The sequence below is a fragment of the Anser brachyrhynchus genome, assembly GCF_964034855.1.
Source record: "Anser brachyrhynchus genome assembly, chromosome: W".
NCBI classification, from domain to species: domain Eukaryota; kingdom Metazoa; phylum Chordata; class Aves; order Anseriformes; family Anatidae; genus Anser; species Anser brachyrhynchus.
The window spans coordinates 1,165,442-1,181,512 of record NC_137704.1 but is presented as its reverse complement, the minus strand read 5'-3'; the positions used below and the strand labels follow the sequence as shown (position 1 = coordinate 1,181,512).

General features: G+C 43.8%; 1 protein-coding gene and 1 long non-coding RNA gene across 13 annotated transcripts in view; one reads left to right on the top strand and one right to left on the bottom strand.

The window, feature by feature from the left end:
* The window catches only part of LOC308184666 (homer protein homolog 1-like), a gene marked incomplete at its 5' end in the record, with an annotated part of 238,995 nt that overhangs the window by 76,305 nt on the left and 146,619 nt on the right, over window positions 1–16,071 (bottom strand). For all 9 annotated transcript variants that reach the window (XR_013942774.1, XR_013942775.1, XM_080571965.1 and 6 more), the window contains one exon: window positions 7,705–7,847. Coding sequence is in view for 7 of the 9 variants with exons in the window: in XM_080571965.1 (XP_080428091.1) it covers window positions 7,705–7,847 (143 nt within the window). The remainder of the gene's footprint in view (window positions 1–7,704; window positions 7,848–16,071) is intronic.
* The window catches only part of LOC308184674, a 169,368-nt gene that overhangs the window by 80,817 nt on the left and 72,480 nt on the right, over window positions 1–16,071 (top strand). The gene's annotated exons all lie outside the window — the stretch shown is intronic.

Genomic DNA, 16,071 nt, shown 5'->3' with positions numbered 1-16,071 from the left:
TCTTACTATGTCTCTACTCTGAGTCTGTTTTGCCCGTCATGATAATTGTCGAGCAATCTCCTCGTCCTTATTTCAACCCCTGAGCCCTTTGCATAATATTTTCTCCCCCTTTCCCTTTGAGGAGGGGGAGTGAGAGAGCGGCCGTGGTGGAACTCGGTTGCCCACCTGAGTAAAACCACCACATGGACTGGTACTGTTCAATATCTTTATATACGACATAGACAGTGGGATCGAGTGCACCCTCAGCAAGTTTACAGTTGAAACCAAGCTGAGTGGTGCATTTGATACAAGAGAAGGAGGGGATGTCATCCAAAGGGACCTGGACAAGCTAGAAAAGTGAGCCCATGTGAACCTAATGAGGTTCAACAAATCAAAGTGCAAGGTGCTACACCTGGGTCAGGGCAATCCCAGACATGAATACAGACTGGGAGAAGAACTCATTCAGAGTTCTCAGCCCTGCAGAGAAGGACTTGGGGGTTCTAGTGGACTAAAAGCTGAGCTTGAGCCAGCAGTGCGTGCTTGCATCCCAGGAGGCGAATTGCATCCTGGGCTGCGTCAACAGAGGCATAGCCAGCAGGTCAAGGGAGGTGATTGTCCCCCTCTCCTCTGCCCTTGTGAGGCCCCACTTGGAGTACTGCGTCCGGGTTTGGGGCCCCCAGCACAAGAAGTGTGTGGGCCTTTTAGTGCGGGTCTAAAGGAGGGCAGTGAACATCATGCTGGATCACCTCTCCTATGAAGAAAGGCTGAGAGAGCTGGGGTTGTTCACCCTGGAGAAGAGAAGGCTCCAGGGAAACCTCATTGCAGCCTTTCAGTATTTAAAGGGGGCTTGTAAAAAAGATGGAGGGCAACTTTTTGCTCAGTCAGATAATGACAGGACAAGGGGGTATGATTTTAAACTAAAAGAGGGGAGAGTTTGAGTAGATGTTTGGAGGAAATTCTTCACTTAGAGGGTGGTGAGGCACTGGAACACATTGTTCTGAGAAGTTTTGGATGTCCCATCCCTGGAGGTGTTGCTGGCTGATGTCACCGCGGGACCTCTCTCATACATTTGTCAACAGTCATAGGAATCTATAGATGTCCCAGTTGACTGGAAGGTGGCAAATGTGCTTCCAATTTTCAAGAAGGGCAAGAAAGAATATCCTGGGAATTACAGGCCTGTCAGTCTCACTTCAGTGTCTGGTAAAATTATGGAGAAGATTATTATGGGAGTCACTGAAGAACACCTAAAGGACTATGCAGTCATTGTTCAGAGCCAACATGGGTTCACTAGGGGTAGGTCATGTTGTCCTGGTTTCGGAGTTAATTTTCCTCCTAGTAGCTGGTAGAGTGCTGTGATCTGCCCTGAAAGACTGCTGTGACAGATGGAGCCTGAAGTCATGGACTAAACAAACTCAGTGGACATTTTATATACATATATGAAAAGTGATGCTTAATTGGAATGTTTTGGAATGTATGGAACCTGAGCATGACTTAAATGGTATGGAATAAGGCAAGGATATTGTTCAGGTTTAGGGTAGGATAGGGTTAGTTTTCCTCCTGGTAGCTGGTAGGGTGCTGTGTTTGGGATTTAGGATGAGGATAATGTTGATAACATGCTGATGTTTTAATTATTGCATAGCAGTGCTTACACTAAGACAAGGACTTTTCAGCTTCTCATGCTGCCCTGCCAGTGGACAGGCTGGGGGTGCATCAGGAGCTGGGAGGGGACAGAACCAGGACAGCTGACCCAAACTGGCCGAAGGGGTATTCCATACCATCTGACGTCATGCTGAACAATTAATATGGGGTGGCTGGCCGGAGTGGGGGGACAGGCTGCTCGGGGATAAGCTGGGCATCAGTCAGCAAGTGGTGAGCAATTGCATTGTGCATCACTTGTTTTGTACACGTTATTATTAGTAGTGCTATTATCATTATTATTATTATTATTTTCCTTTTTTTTTTCTGTCCTAATAAACTGTCTTTACCACAAGCTTTCACTTCTTTTTTCTGATTCTCTCCCCCATCCCAGAGAGGGAGGGGGGAGGGTGAGCGAACGGCTGTGTGGTGCTTAGCTGCCGGCCAGGTTAAACCACAACACATGTCTAACCAACTTAATTTCCTTTTTACATGGGCATGTAGTGGTAGGACAAGGGGTAACGGCTTTAAACCGAAAGAGAGTAGATTTAGTTTAGATATTAGGAAGAAATTCTTCAGTATGAGTGTGGTGAGACACTGGAACAGGTTACCCAGAGAAGTTGTGGATGCCCCATCCCTGGAAGTGTTCAAGGTCAGGTTGGACAGGGCTTTGGGCAACTTGATCTAGTGAGAGATGTCCCTGCCCATGGCAGGGTGGTTGGACTAGATGTTCTTTAAAGGTCTTTTCCAACCCAAAGCATTCTATGATTGTATGATTCTATGATTCTGTAGCACCATGCAATTCAATGCCAGTTTTCGCCTTTTAAGTTATAGAGAAGCCTTTTTAAAAAGCTCAGCTTTATCTTTATCCATTCTTGAAGGTTTTCAAAACCCAACTGGATAAATCCCAGAGCCACCTAGTCTGATCTCATAATAATCTGCTTTGGCCAGGATCTTGGAATAGAGACTTCCTGAGGTTCCTCACTACCATAAATTATCCGATGATCTGCCCAAATAGCATTTAAAAACAAGAATTACCCCCCCCCAAAAAAAAGTAATACACACCTCCAAAAACTACTTGGTAAGGAAACTATGCATAACATTATAAAGAATGTCCAAATACTGGGATTTGAATATAAATTCAAAATTCCAAAATACCACAAAAATTATTAACTAAGAACTTATCTTCAAAGCCAACTTAACAATTCGACATGATCCAAAGTACTTTCCCTGTGACATAGCGAAAATATTAAGTGGATGGTTGTGATACACAAAGTGGAAAATCTACTGAACAGATTTCTGCTTACAATTTTTGATGAAAACTCAGTGAAGGAACATGAGCTAGCAGCATGATTTTTTTTTTTTTTGTCACAGTATGTGATTTATATGCAGCATTAAATGGTAAGCTATCTAGACAATAAAATATCTAAGATACAAACTACTTGAAATAAGTCAATTTTCACCAAGGGAATGAGTCAAAAATTCATATTAAAAACTTGTTTGAATGCAAAAATAGGAATTTTAATGAACAAGCAACAAACACACATCATTATCAAAAGATTATGTAATAGAAATTCCAAGTTTCATTAAGTTTAAATGAAACATCATTACATATTACATGAAAAAGTGATTAACAGGTTCAAGTCATGGTTGACAGAAAATTGAAGACACTTAAAATTTGTTCCAGCAGAATCCTCTTATAGTAAGTTTTGTTTCTGAAAGTATGTTTTATCCCACAGCTTTCTTAAGTGCCAAGAAATGGAATAAGACGTTATAAACAAATGTATTGTTTTCAAGGGGGAAAGATCACTGTCACCAAAGTTACCAAAAAGCCCCAAACACCAGTTGCAGAGTTCGCCAGACACACTATCCAGTTTTTATATTTGAATTATATTCTAAGTCTGAGTAAGCTTAGAATAGTATTCCTTTGGGCTCATTCAGACAACTAGGAATTGTATACTATGCACCAACATTATTAAAATTTACATTTAAAAGCCAAGTACAGTCACATCAGAAGTGATTATAAATTTTTTAGCAACCTTTCCTTTCTCTCCAAACCCCATTTTATGGTCAACTTTTTTTTTTTGTCATTGTTGAAAAAAATCACAGTTACAGAATTTAGAAAATATTGCAAAAAAAAAGTTTGAGGAGACTAAGATTTAGTTAAGAAAGAAAATATGTACTTGAAAAATATTAATTAGCTTAAATATTAGATTTGATTAACTAGCTTTTGTTAGAAAAAAAGCCTTCCTGGACTAGCCATCGTTCAGAAAATGACTGATCAGTGTCTCAGCCAAGATTTTTTAAATTCTAATGTCAGGCTTGGGCTACTTTTTATTTTCATTTTTTCTGGCAACATTTAATAATAAGAGCATTGCTCAGGCTATACTATATTACAGGAAGTGGAAGTTCCCAAGTAATATTAATTCATAATTCAACATTAACCATCATAGCTAGTTTTAAAAAAGGCAAGAGGTTTAATTGCAAGAGTTGATCTTTCTGTGCAAGGTTCATAACTGTTTAATATCCTTGTCTCTTGAGCAGTTGAGTAGAGTCACACTGCTTGTGAACAGCTTTAGGATTTTCCAGTTAAGGATAAACTGAAGCAACTAGACTGACTTTTACTCCGTTCATGGGATATGAATGGGATTGTAGACATATACTAGAGAAAGTTCATTTCAATACTTACAATTGTTTATTGAAACAATTAGAAATTAAAGTTCTAATAACAACACTGGTGACTTAAGTAATGCTTTTATTCAGTTTCTGGGTATAAATGGTCAGAAAATAACTATAAATACCGAGGTAGTCTAACACTGCTGAAATAACAGAGGCCCAACTGCCTACACTAAGACGTACAAAATGCAGAGGATAATGCTTGCAGAAGAGGACATATCTGGCCAGAGAGGATGTGTTACAGCAAAATTAAATTGAACATTTTTCAGGTGTGCAGATTAAAAGTGACAACTAGTAAGATGCAGACTAAAACGTGACCTCTGCTCCTCTGATTTCTGTCCTTGTTAACTCCTATCAAACTCTTCCAGTTCATACAAAGACATGAAAACACCTTCCCCTGATCACTGTTTTGGTAAGAACCCCCTTCAAACTTTTACCCCCTGTCCTCTGCTGCAGAGGCACCTGCACTCAGCTGAGCTTGCTGACTCTCTCAGCAGCAACACGCTTCTCACCTCACTAACTATCCAGGCCATGTGGTGCTGTGGCACTTTGTCCTGCCCATGAAGCTCCAACCCTTTCCCCACACATGCCAGGCTCCTGTAGGGTGGCCCCACATGTGCCTTCCCTATGCTCCAGCCTACACTGAGGACCACTCCTTTTGGACCTTCACTGGATAAGCTTGCATTGTCACACCAGAGCAGAATATACCTTTCTTTTTTATGGAAGGAATGAACTTGCTATGCTAGTGTTATTTCAGTGAAGCGTAGCCAGCCTCAGTAACTCTCATGTCCCCTATAGATGAACTCATTGGAGGGAAGACCATACAATATTTTCTTTTGAAAAGCACCTAGTATTTGATCAACATCTCCAGAAATAAAGGTGAATATGTAAAAAGCATTGCCACGCACAAAACAACACTCACATGCCCTTCCAGCATTATCCTCCTCACCCAGAAGAACTGGATAAACTTTCCCTTTGCTGAAACACAGGGTGCTGGAGGAAGAGGCTCAGTGATTGGCAGGAGTTACCAGGGTGCACAGGGAAAGGGTTCAGTGCAGCAACTCCTTTCCATCAAACACAAAGTGCCACCAACACACAATAGCATCAAAAGGGCAGGGAACAAGGAGGTGCACAATCGCTTTTCGTAGCCCTGACACATGAAAAACCCAGTGAGTCTCCAGTGAGTGTTTTTTTTTGTTTGTTTTTGTTTTTTTATAAAACAGGGGCAAGCAAACTGCCTTCAGAAAACACCCTTCCAGTCAGCACAAGCAACTAGGTATGTCTACCTAGTTGCCCACTTAACATTAAGAAATGCCTATTCAAAAACATGTCCATTTAGACAGGACTAACACAGTCCTGAAGGCTTCAGTTTCCATCGCTTTCATGCATGTGTTATATACTGCCATTTTAGAGAGCCTAATTGTTATAGCTAACAATTAAATCCAGTCAAGGTAGCTGATTTTCAAACTAAGTTCTGCCATCAACTTGAAAAGCGTAATTGTGCCTGGGAAATAACTGGTATCTTTTGGTATATATAGATATTTGAATAGCAGTTCCCCTCTGATTGAGGGAAACACACACACACACAAAGGCTTTTCTTTCTATATGAAAAAATTGTCAGCTCTCAAAAGCATTTTCAATAATATATAAATAATTTATAAATGACCTCAGTTGAGCTTGTCAGTATAAATAAGAGTGGCCTATATACATTTTTATTTATTTATAACAAAAACCTTATCTAGCCTAAAATTCAATTAATTTCAAAGGGTTTTAAAAAATGGGATTTTCTTCAGTAATAGCTCACTAACTTGAGGCTACCATGAGCAAGACAAAACTCTGGTCTTTTGAGAATCATCATAAGAAGTGACCCTCTAAACACAGAGAGATTGTCAGAAGACCTATTCTAGCTAGTGGTATATAACCGGACAATAAACTAAGACCAGGCACTCACTTTGCATAAATGAAGTAGATAGAAAAATGCAATGCATGTAAGTTTTGTAACCTCTATTTTACACCATCCAAAATTACAGCTGGGTAGTTTCAAAAATATTTTCAGTCATGCTAAATGCAGAGCAAAGTGTAGTTAATGCATTGGCATACCAGAAAACAAATTTACGTATGCAAAAAGAAATGGAAAATCTTGCAGCTATCTTTTTTTAAACAAACAACTGCTAGAGTGTGGACTTCATCATAACTACTTTTCACAAAAATACCGAGAATTCTAACACAAAAACAAGTTTAAATGAACTCTTTATAGAACACTGATGGATGTGCAGCATCTATAATACTCCTTCAACATGCACATAGCCCTCTTACAAAGCACCGCTTCTTAAACGTATAATAGATGCACTGCTAACAGTAAAAGTATAAAAATAAACACAATCACTTGTAAAAAATTAATGAAAAGGATCAACTTTTTCTCATTTGAACATGTAAATTATTTTTTTCTGGGTACATTTAAGAGTATTATTCTCTTACAAAAAATGAGAAGTCTTGAAGGATTCCAGTTCCATCTCTGCTCATTCCGAATTATTTGCATGAACTATCCAAGGTCCCAGTGTTCCCCAACCTTTGATCAAGAGCTCTTAAACTATTTAAACTCTATCAAGATCATATTATTAAAAAAAAGTATTTCTAGCTTTACTCTAAGTTAATTAAATATTTATGTTGCTCTCCATAGTCTTAGTACATAAAGTGTGTTACTGAGTGTCCCATTTACAGTTTCTAATAGGCAAGATATATCCAACTTAGTTCATGGTTTGTATGATTAAATAAAAAGTCCTAGTTTTCATAAAGAGCAATGGAGTACAGAATTCCTAGTGCACCAAAGTATAATTCAGTCTGAAGCAGAACTGCACATTTCTCATGTTTTGAAAAAAAGTTGAAAAAACTTTTCAGCCAACAGAAAAGTGTTCGCTTAAAGATTTCTTTAAATTGTATAATCCAGAAGTGTTGTAAGAGTCCCTTTTCTTTCCACAACTCATCACTGAAAGGCTGATCCTATGTTATCATTTAAAGAAAACATGCAAAAATAATTTAACTGGCATATTCTATGAAGCACTTACCATTACTAAGATGTCAGACACTGAAATAATGTTTCCTGTTAAAGGGACAGCTACACTAACCAGTGTTCAAGTGCTCACACTGAGCTGATTAAACTATAAAAAACACATACCGCCACCCCCAAATCTCATTCTAAGAGATTTCCTCATACTATTTTTTTTTTGGGGGGGGGGCAAGGGGGGGACAAATATTATATTGCAAATATGAAAGCCAGTCCTGTATTATTATTTTTTAAATCACATAATTAAATTCTTAACTGTGCTAGGTAGAAGCCACAATATGGAAGAAGGTTCCTTTAACAAGGAAGGAGACAGATATCACTTTATCAGAATGTGGGAATGGAATCTGTACCTATGAGTAAATGGCAATGCGTTCTGGGTTGGTTCAGCCCTTGAGTCCGAGTTCTGCATCACTTCTGGTGTCACTCTCTCATCATCTGTCCCGTTAATAGTTTCTGGCGTTAAAGGAGACTGAATATCCCCTCCAGCTGATTCCTTAAGTAAAACAAACAAATGACATATTAGAGTTACAAACCAACTTGCTCGGGAAGGCAATATATGCATAAGTACTAAAATTAATTCTTAAATGAGATACGAATTTTAGGCAATATTACTGTGAGGCTCACTGATTTCCAGCATCCCTCATAGGAATATATTACCATAAAATTCATATTATCTTGTACAAAACACAACTGAACTATGATTTATTTGCAAGCCTCCTGCTTATTATAGAGCTCTCTCTCTCTTACCTGATATTATTATATACAGCCCCCTGGAGCTGGAAGATGGTGACAGGGAGTGAGATGAAACCTTTATAATCCAATGGGAAAGTGTGTGACCTCCTACATATTTTGAATGTTCAAAAGTCTATGGGGCTGGATAGGATTCATCCAAACATACTGAAGGAGCTGACAGAAGTGCTCGCCAAGCCACTTTCAATAATTTACTAGCAGTCCTGGCTAACCGGGGAAGCCCCTGTTGACTAGAGGTTAGCAAATGTGACACCCATCTACAAGAAGGGCAGGAAGGAGGATCTGGGAGTTACAGGCCTGTCAGTCTGACCTCAGTGCCAGAGAAGGTCATGGAACAGATCATCTTGAGTGCCATCACACATCACATCTCTCTAAAGCAAAACAAAGGAGTAGGTGGTTCTAAAATCATGAACAAAACATAGTGATTCCAGCTTGTTTTCTTATTAAGCATTATACCGTTTTTTTTATTAAGCATTCCATACACTTCCCTGGAATTGCTGTTCTTCAAAGAGCTTCCCTATTCAGTACCAACTGGCAATAGAATAAAGCTGCAGATATTGATTCAGATACCATAATATGGCTGAAATATTTGTTCCAGAAATTCAAATGACATCCCAGAAAACTACTTTTTCACAAGCTTTGTAAGTAAACTGCATATTTCCACAAAGAAAAAGCTAACAGGTGACAGGCTTATGACCATTTTGCCAAAATCAGCCTATTCTTTGCACTATAAAAATATTGTGATACCAAAACCTATCAAGCAATCACTATTCTTAATAGCCTACATAGGAGGGGCTCAGAATCACAGAAGAAAGAGTTGGACTGTTTTGAATAAGTTATTCACCACATAATTTCATATATTAACAGAGGTCTTAATCTGAAATGACCAGGGTCACAAGAAATATCTGTGGACAGATTCTGGCTTAGAGAAGAAAAGAACTGAGATTCAGACTCTGGTTGACAAAAACCTTGTCATGTAAATCCAATTCACTGCCTTGCAGCAACTTTTGGGGAGGTGATCAAAATGACAGTAAGTGCTCCATCAAATGTCTCTAGGGTACCACCTCCCCTCTCTACTACCAAGCATCCATCTTCCCCCTAGTCATAAATATCTCTGAGTCCTAGCACCATGGAAGTGCTGCAGTCTGCTGTGAAGCCATCACTTCATCTGCATCATGGAGTTCATTTGCTCTAAACTCCAAAGTTCCTGATACAGAATCACACAATCACAGACCGGTTGAGGTTGGAAGGGACTTCCAGAGATCATCTAGTCCAACCCCCCTGCTCAAGCAGGGCCACCTAGAGCATGTCACACAGAATCGCATCCAGGCAGGTTTTGAATATCTCCAAAGAAGGAGATTCCACAACCTCTCTGGGTAGCCTGAGCCTGTTCTAGTGCTCTGTCACCTGAACCATAAAGAAGTTCTTCCTCATATGTCAATGAAACCTCCTGTGGTTCAATTTATACCCATTATGCCTTGTCCTGTCACTGGCCACCACTGAGAAGAGTTTGGCCCCATCCTCTTTACATTGTCCACTCAGGTATTCGTAGAGGTTGATAAGATCCCCTCTCAATCTCCTCTCCTCTAGGCTAAACAGGCCCAGCTCACTTAGTCTTTCCTCATAAGACAGATGCTCCAATTCCTTAATCATCTTCGTGGCTCTACACTGACCCCTCTCTAGAAGTTCTACATCCCTCTTGTACTGGTGAGCTTAGAACTGCACACAATATTCCAGGTGTGGCCTCACCAGAGCTGAGTAGAGGGGGAGGATCACCTCCCTTGACCTGCTATCCACACTCCTCCTGATGCAGGCTAGGATCCCATTGGCCTTCTTGGCCACAAGAGCACATTGCTGGCTCATGGTTAACTTGCTGTCCACCATGACCCCCAGGTCCCTCTCCACAGAGCTGCTCTCCAGCAGGTCAGCCCCCAGCCTGTACTGGTGCTTGGGGCTGTTCCTCCCCAGGTGCAGGACCCTGCACTTGCCCTTGTTGAACCTCACGAGGTTCCTCTCCGCCCAACTCTCCAGCCTGTCCAGGTCCCTCTGAATGGCTGCACAGGCCTCTGGTGTGACAGCCACTCCACCAAGCTTTGTATCATCTGCAAAGTTGCTGAGGGTGCACTCTGCCCCTTCATCCAGATCACTGATGAATAAGTTGAACAAGACTGGACCCAGTACTGACCCCTGGGGGACACCACTAGCCACAGGCCTCCAAGTAGACTTGGCACCATTGAACACAACCCTCTGAGCTCTGCCATCCAGCCAGTTCTCAGTCCACCCCACTCTCCACTCATGGATCCCACATTTCCGGAGCTTGCTCAGGACGATGTTATGGGAGACAGTGTCAAAAGCCTTGCTGAAGTCAAGGTAGACAACATCCACTGCTCTCCCCTCATCCATCCAGCCAGTCATCTCATCGTAGAAGACTATCAGGTTGGTTAAACATGACTTCCCCTTGATGAATCCATGTTGACTGCTCCTAATCACCTTCTTTTCCTCCACCTGCTTATAGATGGCCTCAAGGATGAGCTGCTCCATCACCTTTCCATGGATGGAGGTGAGGCTGACTGGCCTGTAGTTTCCTGGGTCTTCCTTCTTGCCCTTCCTGAAGACTAGAGTAATGTTGGCTTTCTTCCAGTCCTCAGGCACCTCCCCTGTTCTCCATGACCTTTCAAAGATGATGGAGAGTGGCCTAGCAATAACATCGGCCAGCTCCCTCAGCACCCTCAGGTGCATCCCCTCCAAGATCCTGAGCTTGGAGGAAGTGGTGCTTGAATATTAGCCAACTCTCCTGGGCCCCCTTTCCCTCGAGAGCCCTGGCCCAGGGGATTCCTCCAATTAGGTCCCTGAAGAGGTCAAAGTTAGTTCTCTTGAAATCCAGGGTTGCGATCCTACTTTTTGCCCTGCTTCCTCCTCGCAGGATCTTGAACTCCAGCATCTTGTGATCACTGCAGCTGAGACTGCACTCAATCTTCACGTTTCCAACTAGACCATCTCTGTTAGTACCAGGTCTAACAGTGCCCCTCTCCTTGTTGGCTCACCTACCACCCACATCAAGAAGTTATCCACAGTGTTCTGCAGTAACCTCCTGGACTGTTCCAAGCTGTATTGCCTTTCCAGCAAATATCAGGGTGGTTAAAATCCCCATAAGAACCAGGGCCTGTGAACGTGAGGCAACTTGCAGCTGCCTGTAGAAGGCCTCATCCACTTCCTCTTTCTGATCCGGTGGCATGTAGTAAACACCCTCCACAATGTCACCCCTGTTGGCCTGCCCTTTAATCCTCACCCATAGGCTCTCGACTCGCACTTCGTCCATCCCTAGACAGAACTCCATACATTCCAGTTGCTCACTCACGTAAAGAGCAACTCCACCACCTCACCTTCTGTAGTGGGTTTACGTGGCAAGGTTTTGGTAGCAGGGGGCCATAGGGGTGGCTTCTGTGAGAAGGATTTAGAAGCTGCCCCATGTTTGGTAAGGGCCCCACTGCTGACCAGAGCCGAGCCAATAAGTGATGTTGTTTTGCACCTCTGTGAGAGCATATTTAAGACGGAAAAAAAACCGCTGCGCCACACAGCAGCTGGGAGAGTGAGAGGACTGAGGAACAGCCTTGCAGGCGCCAAGGTCGGTGAAGAAGGAAGGGGAGAGGTGCTCCAGGTGCCAGAGCAGAAGTCCCCTGCAGCCTGTGGTGAGGACCATGGTGAAGCAGGATGTCCCCCTGCAGCCCATGGAGTACCACGGTGGAGCAGGTGGACCTGCACCGACGGAGACTGCAGCCTGTGGAAGACCCCTGCCAGAGCAGATTCCGGGCCAGACCTGTAGCCCGTGGAGAGGAGACCACACAGGAGCAGGTGACCTGGCAGGAGCTGCTGCCCGTGGGGGATCCAGGTTGGAGCAGTTTGCTCCTGAGGGATGGACCCCGTGGTATGGACCCATATCTGGAGCAGTTCTTGAAGAGCTGCTGCCTGTGGGCAGCCCACGCCGGATCAGTTCACCAAGGACTGCATCCTGTGGGAGGGACCCCACAGCACAGGGGACGAGAGTGATCGAGAAGGAGCAGCGGAGAAGAAGCGCTATAGACTGACCATAACCCCCATTCCCCCGTTCCCCTGTGCCGCTCGGGGGGAGGAGGTAGAAGAGGGCAGATGGGGGGGAAGGTGCTTTTGGTTTCTTTCCTTTGTTTCTCGCTTCTCTAGCTTGTTAGTAATAAGCAATAAATCTTACTATCTCCCTATGCTGAGTCGGTTTTGCCCGTCACGATAATGACTGTGCGATGTCCTCGTCCTTATCTCAACCCTTGAGCCCTTTTCATCGTATTTTCTCCCCGTTCCTCTTTGAGGAGGGGGAGTGAGAGAGCGGTTGTGGTGGAGCTCGGTCGCCCACCCGAGTAAAACCACCACACCTTCCCGGCCTGTCCTTCCTAAAAAGCACAAAGCCATCCATGGCCACATTCCAGTCATGAGAGCTATCCTACCATGTCTCAGTAATTGGGATGAGATCATAGCCCTACAACCGCATGCACACCTCCAGTTCCCCTTGTTTATTCCCCATGCTGTGTAAGTTTACATAGAGGTATTTGAGATGGGATCTCAATGCATCTGCCTTTCCAGATGGGGCAACTGTAACTCATCCATGTGGGCCTACGGTAGCTCTCCTGTTAAGCTTTGTTCCCTCTCTGGGCTTTGGGCATCCTTTGCCGGCTCTGGTGTTCAGCTGGCATGAGTGGGATGGCATGTCATCCCGTACCTTATTGCCAGCATCCCTGATGATATCCCCCTCCTTCACTGAATCTAGTTTAAAGCCCAATCAATGAGCCCTGCCAACTCATGACCAAGGACCCTCTTTCCCCTTTGGGAAAGATGAATCCCGTCCGATGCCAGCAAGCTCCGTGTCATGTAAGGCTTCCTGTCACCAAAGAACCCAAAATTTTGGTGATGACACCAGCCACGGAGCCACGTGTTAATGGATGCTATCCTTCTGTTCCTGTCGCTGTCAGTACTGGGGAGAATGGAGGAGAAGATGACTTGTGCACCCAAGTTCCTGATCATCCATCCCAACTCCCTGAAGTCCCTTTTGATTGCTCTCGGGCTATGCATTTCCACTTCTTCTCTTCCTAGATGTAGGACCAGAAATGGGTAATAGTCTGAGGGTTGAGCCAAGCTGGGAAGTCTCCTGGTGATGTCCTTAACCCGGGCCCCAGGAAGGCAGCAGACTTCCCTTAGAGGAGGGTCCCTTCTATATATTGGACCCTCTGTTCCCCCTGTTGTGGAATCAATCATGCACAACTAAAACCCGCCTTTTCTTCCTCCTGCCTTCTCCCTTCTCTCCTTCTTCTCTGGAGAACTAATATGAAGCATTATGTAAAGACTATTACGCTGATGTGTCAGCACTTGCACTAACTGTATCTTTCAGAACAATATACTAACTTATCAACACAGCTAAAAGACAAATTGAAAAGTAAGGCCTGAATATGAAATTATTCCCAAGTGTGCAGTAATTAAATTGCAACTTTCAACATGCAGTCTAGAACTCCTCAAGATAAAATTTCTATAGCTGCCTACAACATAAAATGTAGGGCTCCAAAGGCGAAATCTATACAGGAAAGTTAACAATATCAATAGCTCATATAGATTAAGAGAAAGTTTTAACCCTGGGCAACTGTTAGATAAAAGTATCTTGCCTCTGAGTAATTCTGTCCAAAACAAATAACAAGTCACTCCATTTGACAGTGTCAAATGTAAATCCTGATTTTTAAACAGCATGTCAAAAGATAAGCAGAGCAATTGCTTTCCCTATGAACATAGAAACATGGAAACATTGAGTGGCTTGGTTGGAAGGAACCTTAAAGATCATCTAGTTCCAGTCCCCCTGCCATGGGCAACAATGCCACCCACTGGATCAGGTGCCCCAGGGCCCCATCCAACCAGTCTTGAACACCTCCAGGGATGGAGCATCCACAACCTCTCTGGGCAACCTGTCCCAGCGCCTCACCACCCTCACAGTGAAGAATTTCTTCCTAACATCTAATCTAAATCTCATGTCTTCGAATTAAAAACCATTACCCCATGTCCTATTATTATCTGCCTGAGCAAAAAGTTGCTCTCCATCTTTTTTATAAGCCCCCTTAAATTATTGAAAGGTCGCAATAAGGTCTCCCCGGAGCCTTCTCTTCTCTAGGGTGAACAACCTCAACTCTCTCAGCCTTTCTTCATAGGAGAGGTGCTCCAGCCCGCTGATCATCTTCGTGGCCCTCCTCTGGACCTGTTCTAACAGGTCAACATATTTCTTGTGCTGGGGACCCCACACCTCGATGAAATACTCCAGGTGGGGCCTCACAAGTAAAGAGGAGAGAGGGACAATCACCTCCCTCGACCTTCTGGCTATGCCTCTGTTGATGCAGCCCAGGATGCAGTTGGCCTTCTGGAATGTAAGCGCACACTGCTGGCTCAGGCTGAGCTTTTCGTCCACTAGAACCCCCCAAGTCTTTCCCTGCAGGGCTGAGAACTCTGAATGAGTTCTTCTCCCAGTCTGTATTCATGATTGCCCTGACCCAGGTGTAGCACCTTGCACTTTGATTTGTTGAACCTCATTAGGTTCACATGGGCCCACTTTTCTAGCTTGTCCAGGTCCCTTTGGATGACGTCCCCTCCTTCTCTTGTATGAACTGCACCACTCAGCTTGGAGTCATCTGCAACTGCCTATGTTGTTAATAACGATATTAAACAGTACTGGTCCCAAGATGGACCCCCTGAGGGATACTACTCATCACCAGCCACCACCTGGACCCCCTTGACCACAACTCTCTGTGTGCAGACATCCAGCCAATTCCTTATCCACCGAATGATCCATCCTTCAAATCCACATCACTCCAATTTGGAGACCAGGATGTCATGTGGGACTGTGTCAAAGGCCTTACAGAAGTCCAGGTAGATGACATCGGTTGGTCTTCCCTTATTGACTGATGCAGTCACTCCATCACAGAAGGCCACAAGATTGGTCAGGCACGATTTGCCCTTGGTGAAGCCGTGCTGGCTGTCTCGGATCACCTCTTTGATTTTCATGTGCCCTGACATTGCTTCCAGGAGGATCTGTTCCATGATCTTCCCAGGAACAGAGGTGAGGCTCACCTGTCTGTAGCTCTCCAGGTCTTCCTTTCTGCCCTTTTTAAGAATGGGAGTGATGTTTCCCTTTTTCCAGTCACCAGGGACTTCATCTGACTGCCAGGACTTTTCAAATATTATGGAGAGAGGCTTGGGAACTACATCAGCCACTTCCCTCAGGACACCGGGATGCATGTCATCAGGCCCCATAGACTTGTACCTGTTCAGTTTCATTATGTGGTCTCGAACCTGCTCTTTTCTTACACTGGGAAGGACTTTTCTCCCCCAGAATCCATCTGCAGATTCAGGGAAACAAAAGACTTGGGAAGCCTGACTGCCAGTGAAGACTGAAGCAAAGACGTTGTTGAGTACCACAGCCTTCTCCATGTCTGTGGTTACTAGATCACCTTTCTCGTTTATCAGAGGGGGTACACTCTCCTTGGCCTTTCTTTTCTGACCAATGTACCTGTAGAATCCCTTCCTGTTATTCTTTGCATCTCTTGCCAAGTTTAGTTTCATCTGTGACTTGGCTTTCCTTATCCCATCCCTGCACATCTGGACCGCATCCCTGTACCCTTCCCAGGCCACATGTCCCTGCTTCCACTGCCTGTGCATTTCCTTCTTGCGCCTCAATTTGACCAGCAGGTCCTGCTCAGCCATGCCGGTTTTCTTGTCTTCCCTGCTTGATTTCTTACCCATAGAGATGTAGCGCTCTTGCATGCTAAGAAAAGTGTCTTTAAATAGTTGCCAGCTCTGATCAGCTCCTTTGTCCATAAGGACAGTGTTCCATGGGATCTCATCTGTTAGGTCTTTAAAAAGCTGGAAGTTTGTTCTCCAGAAGTTCAGGGTTCTGACTTCACTCTTTG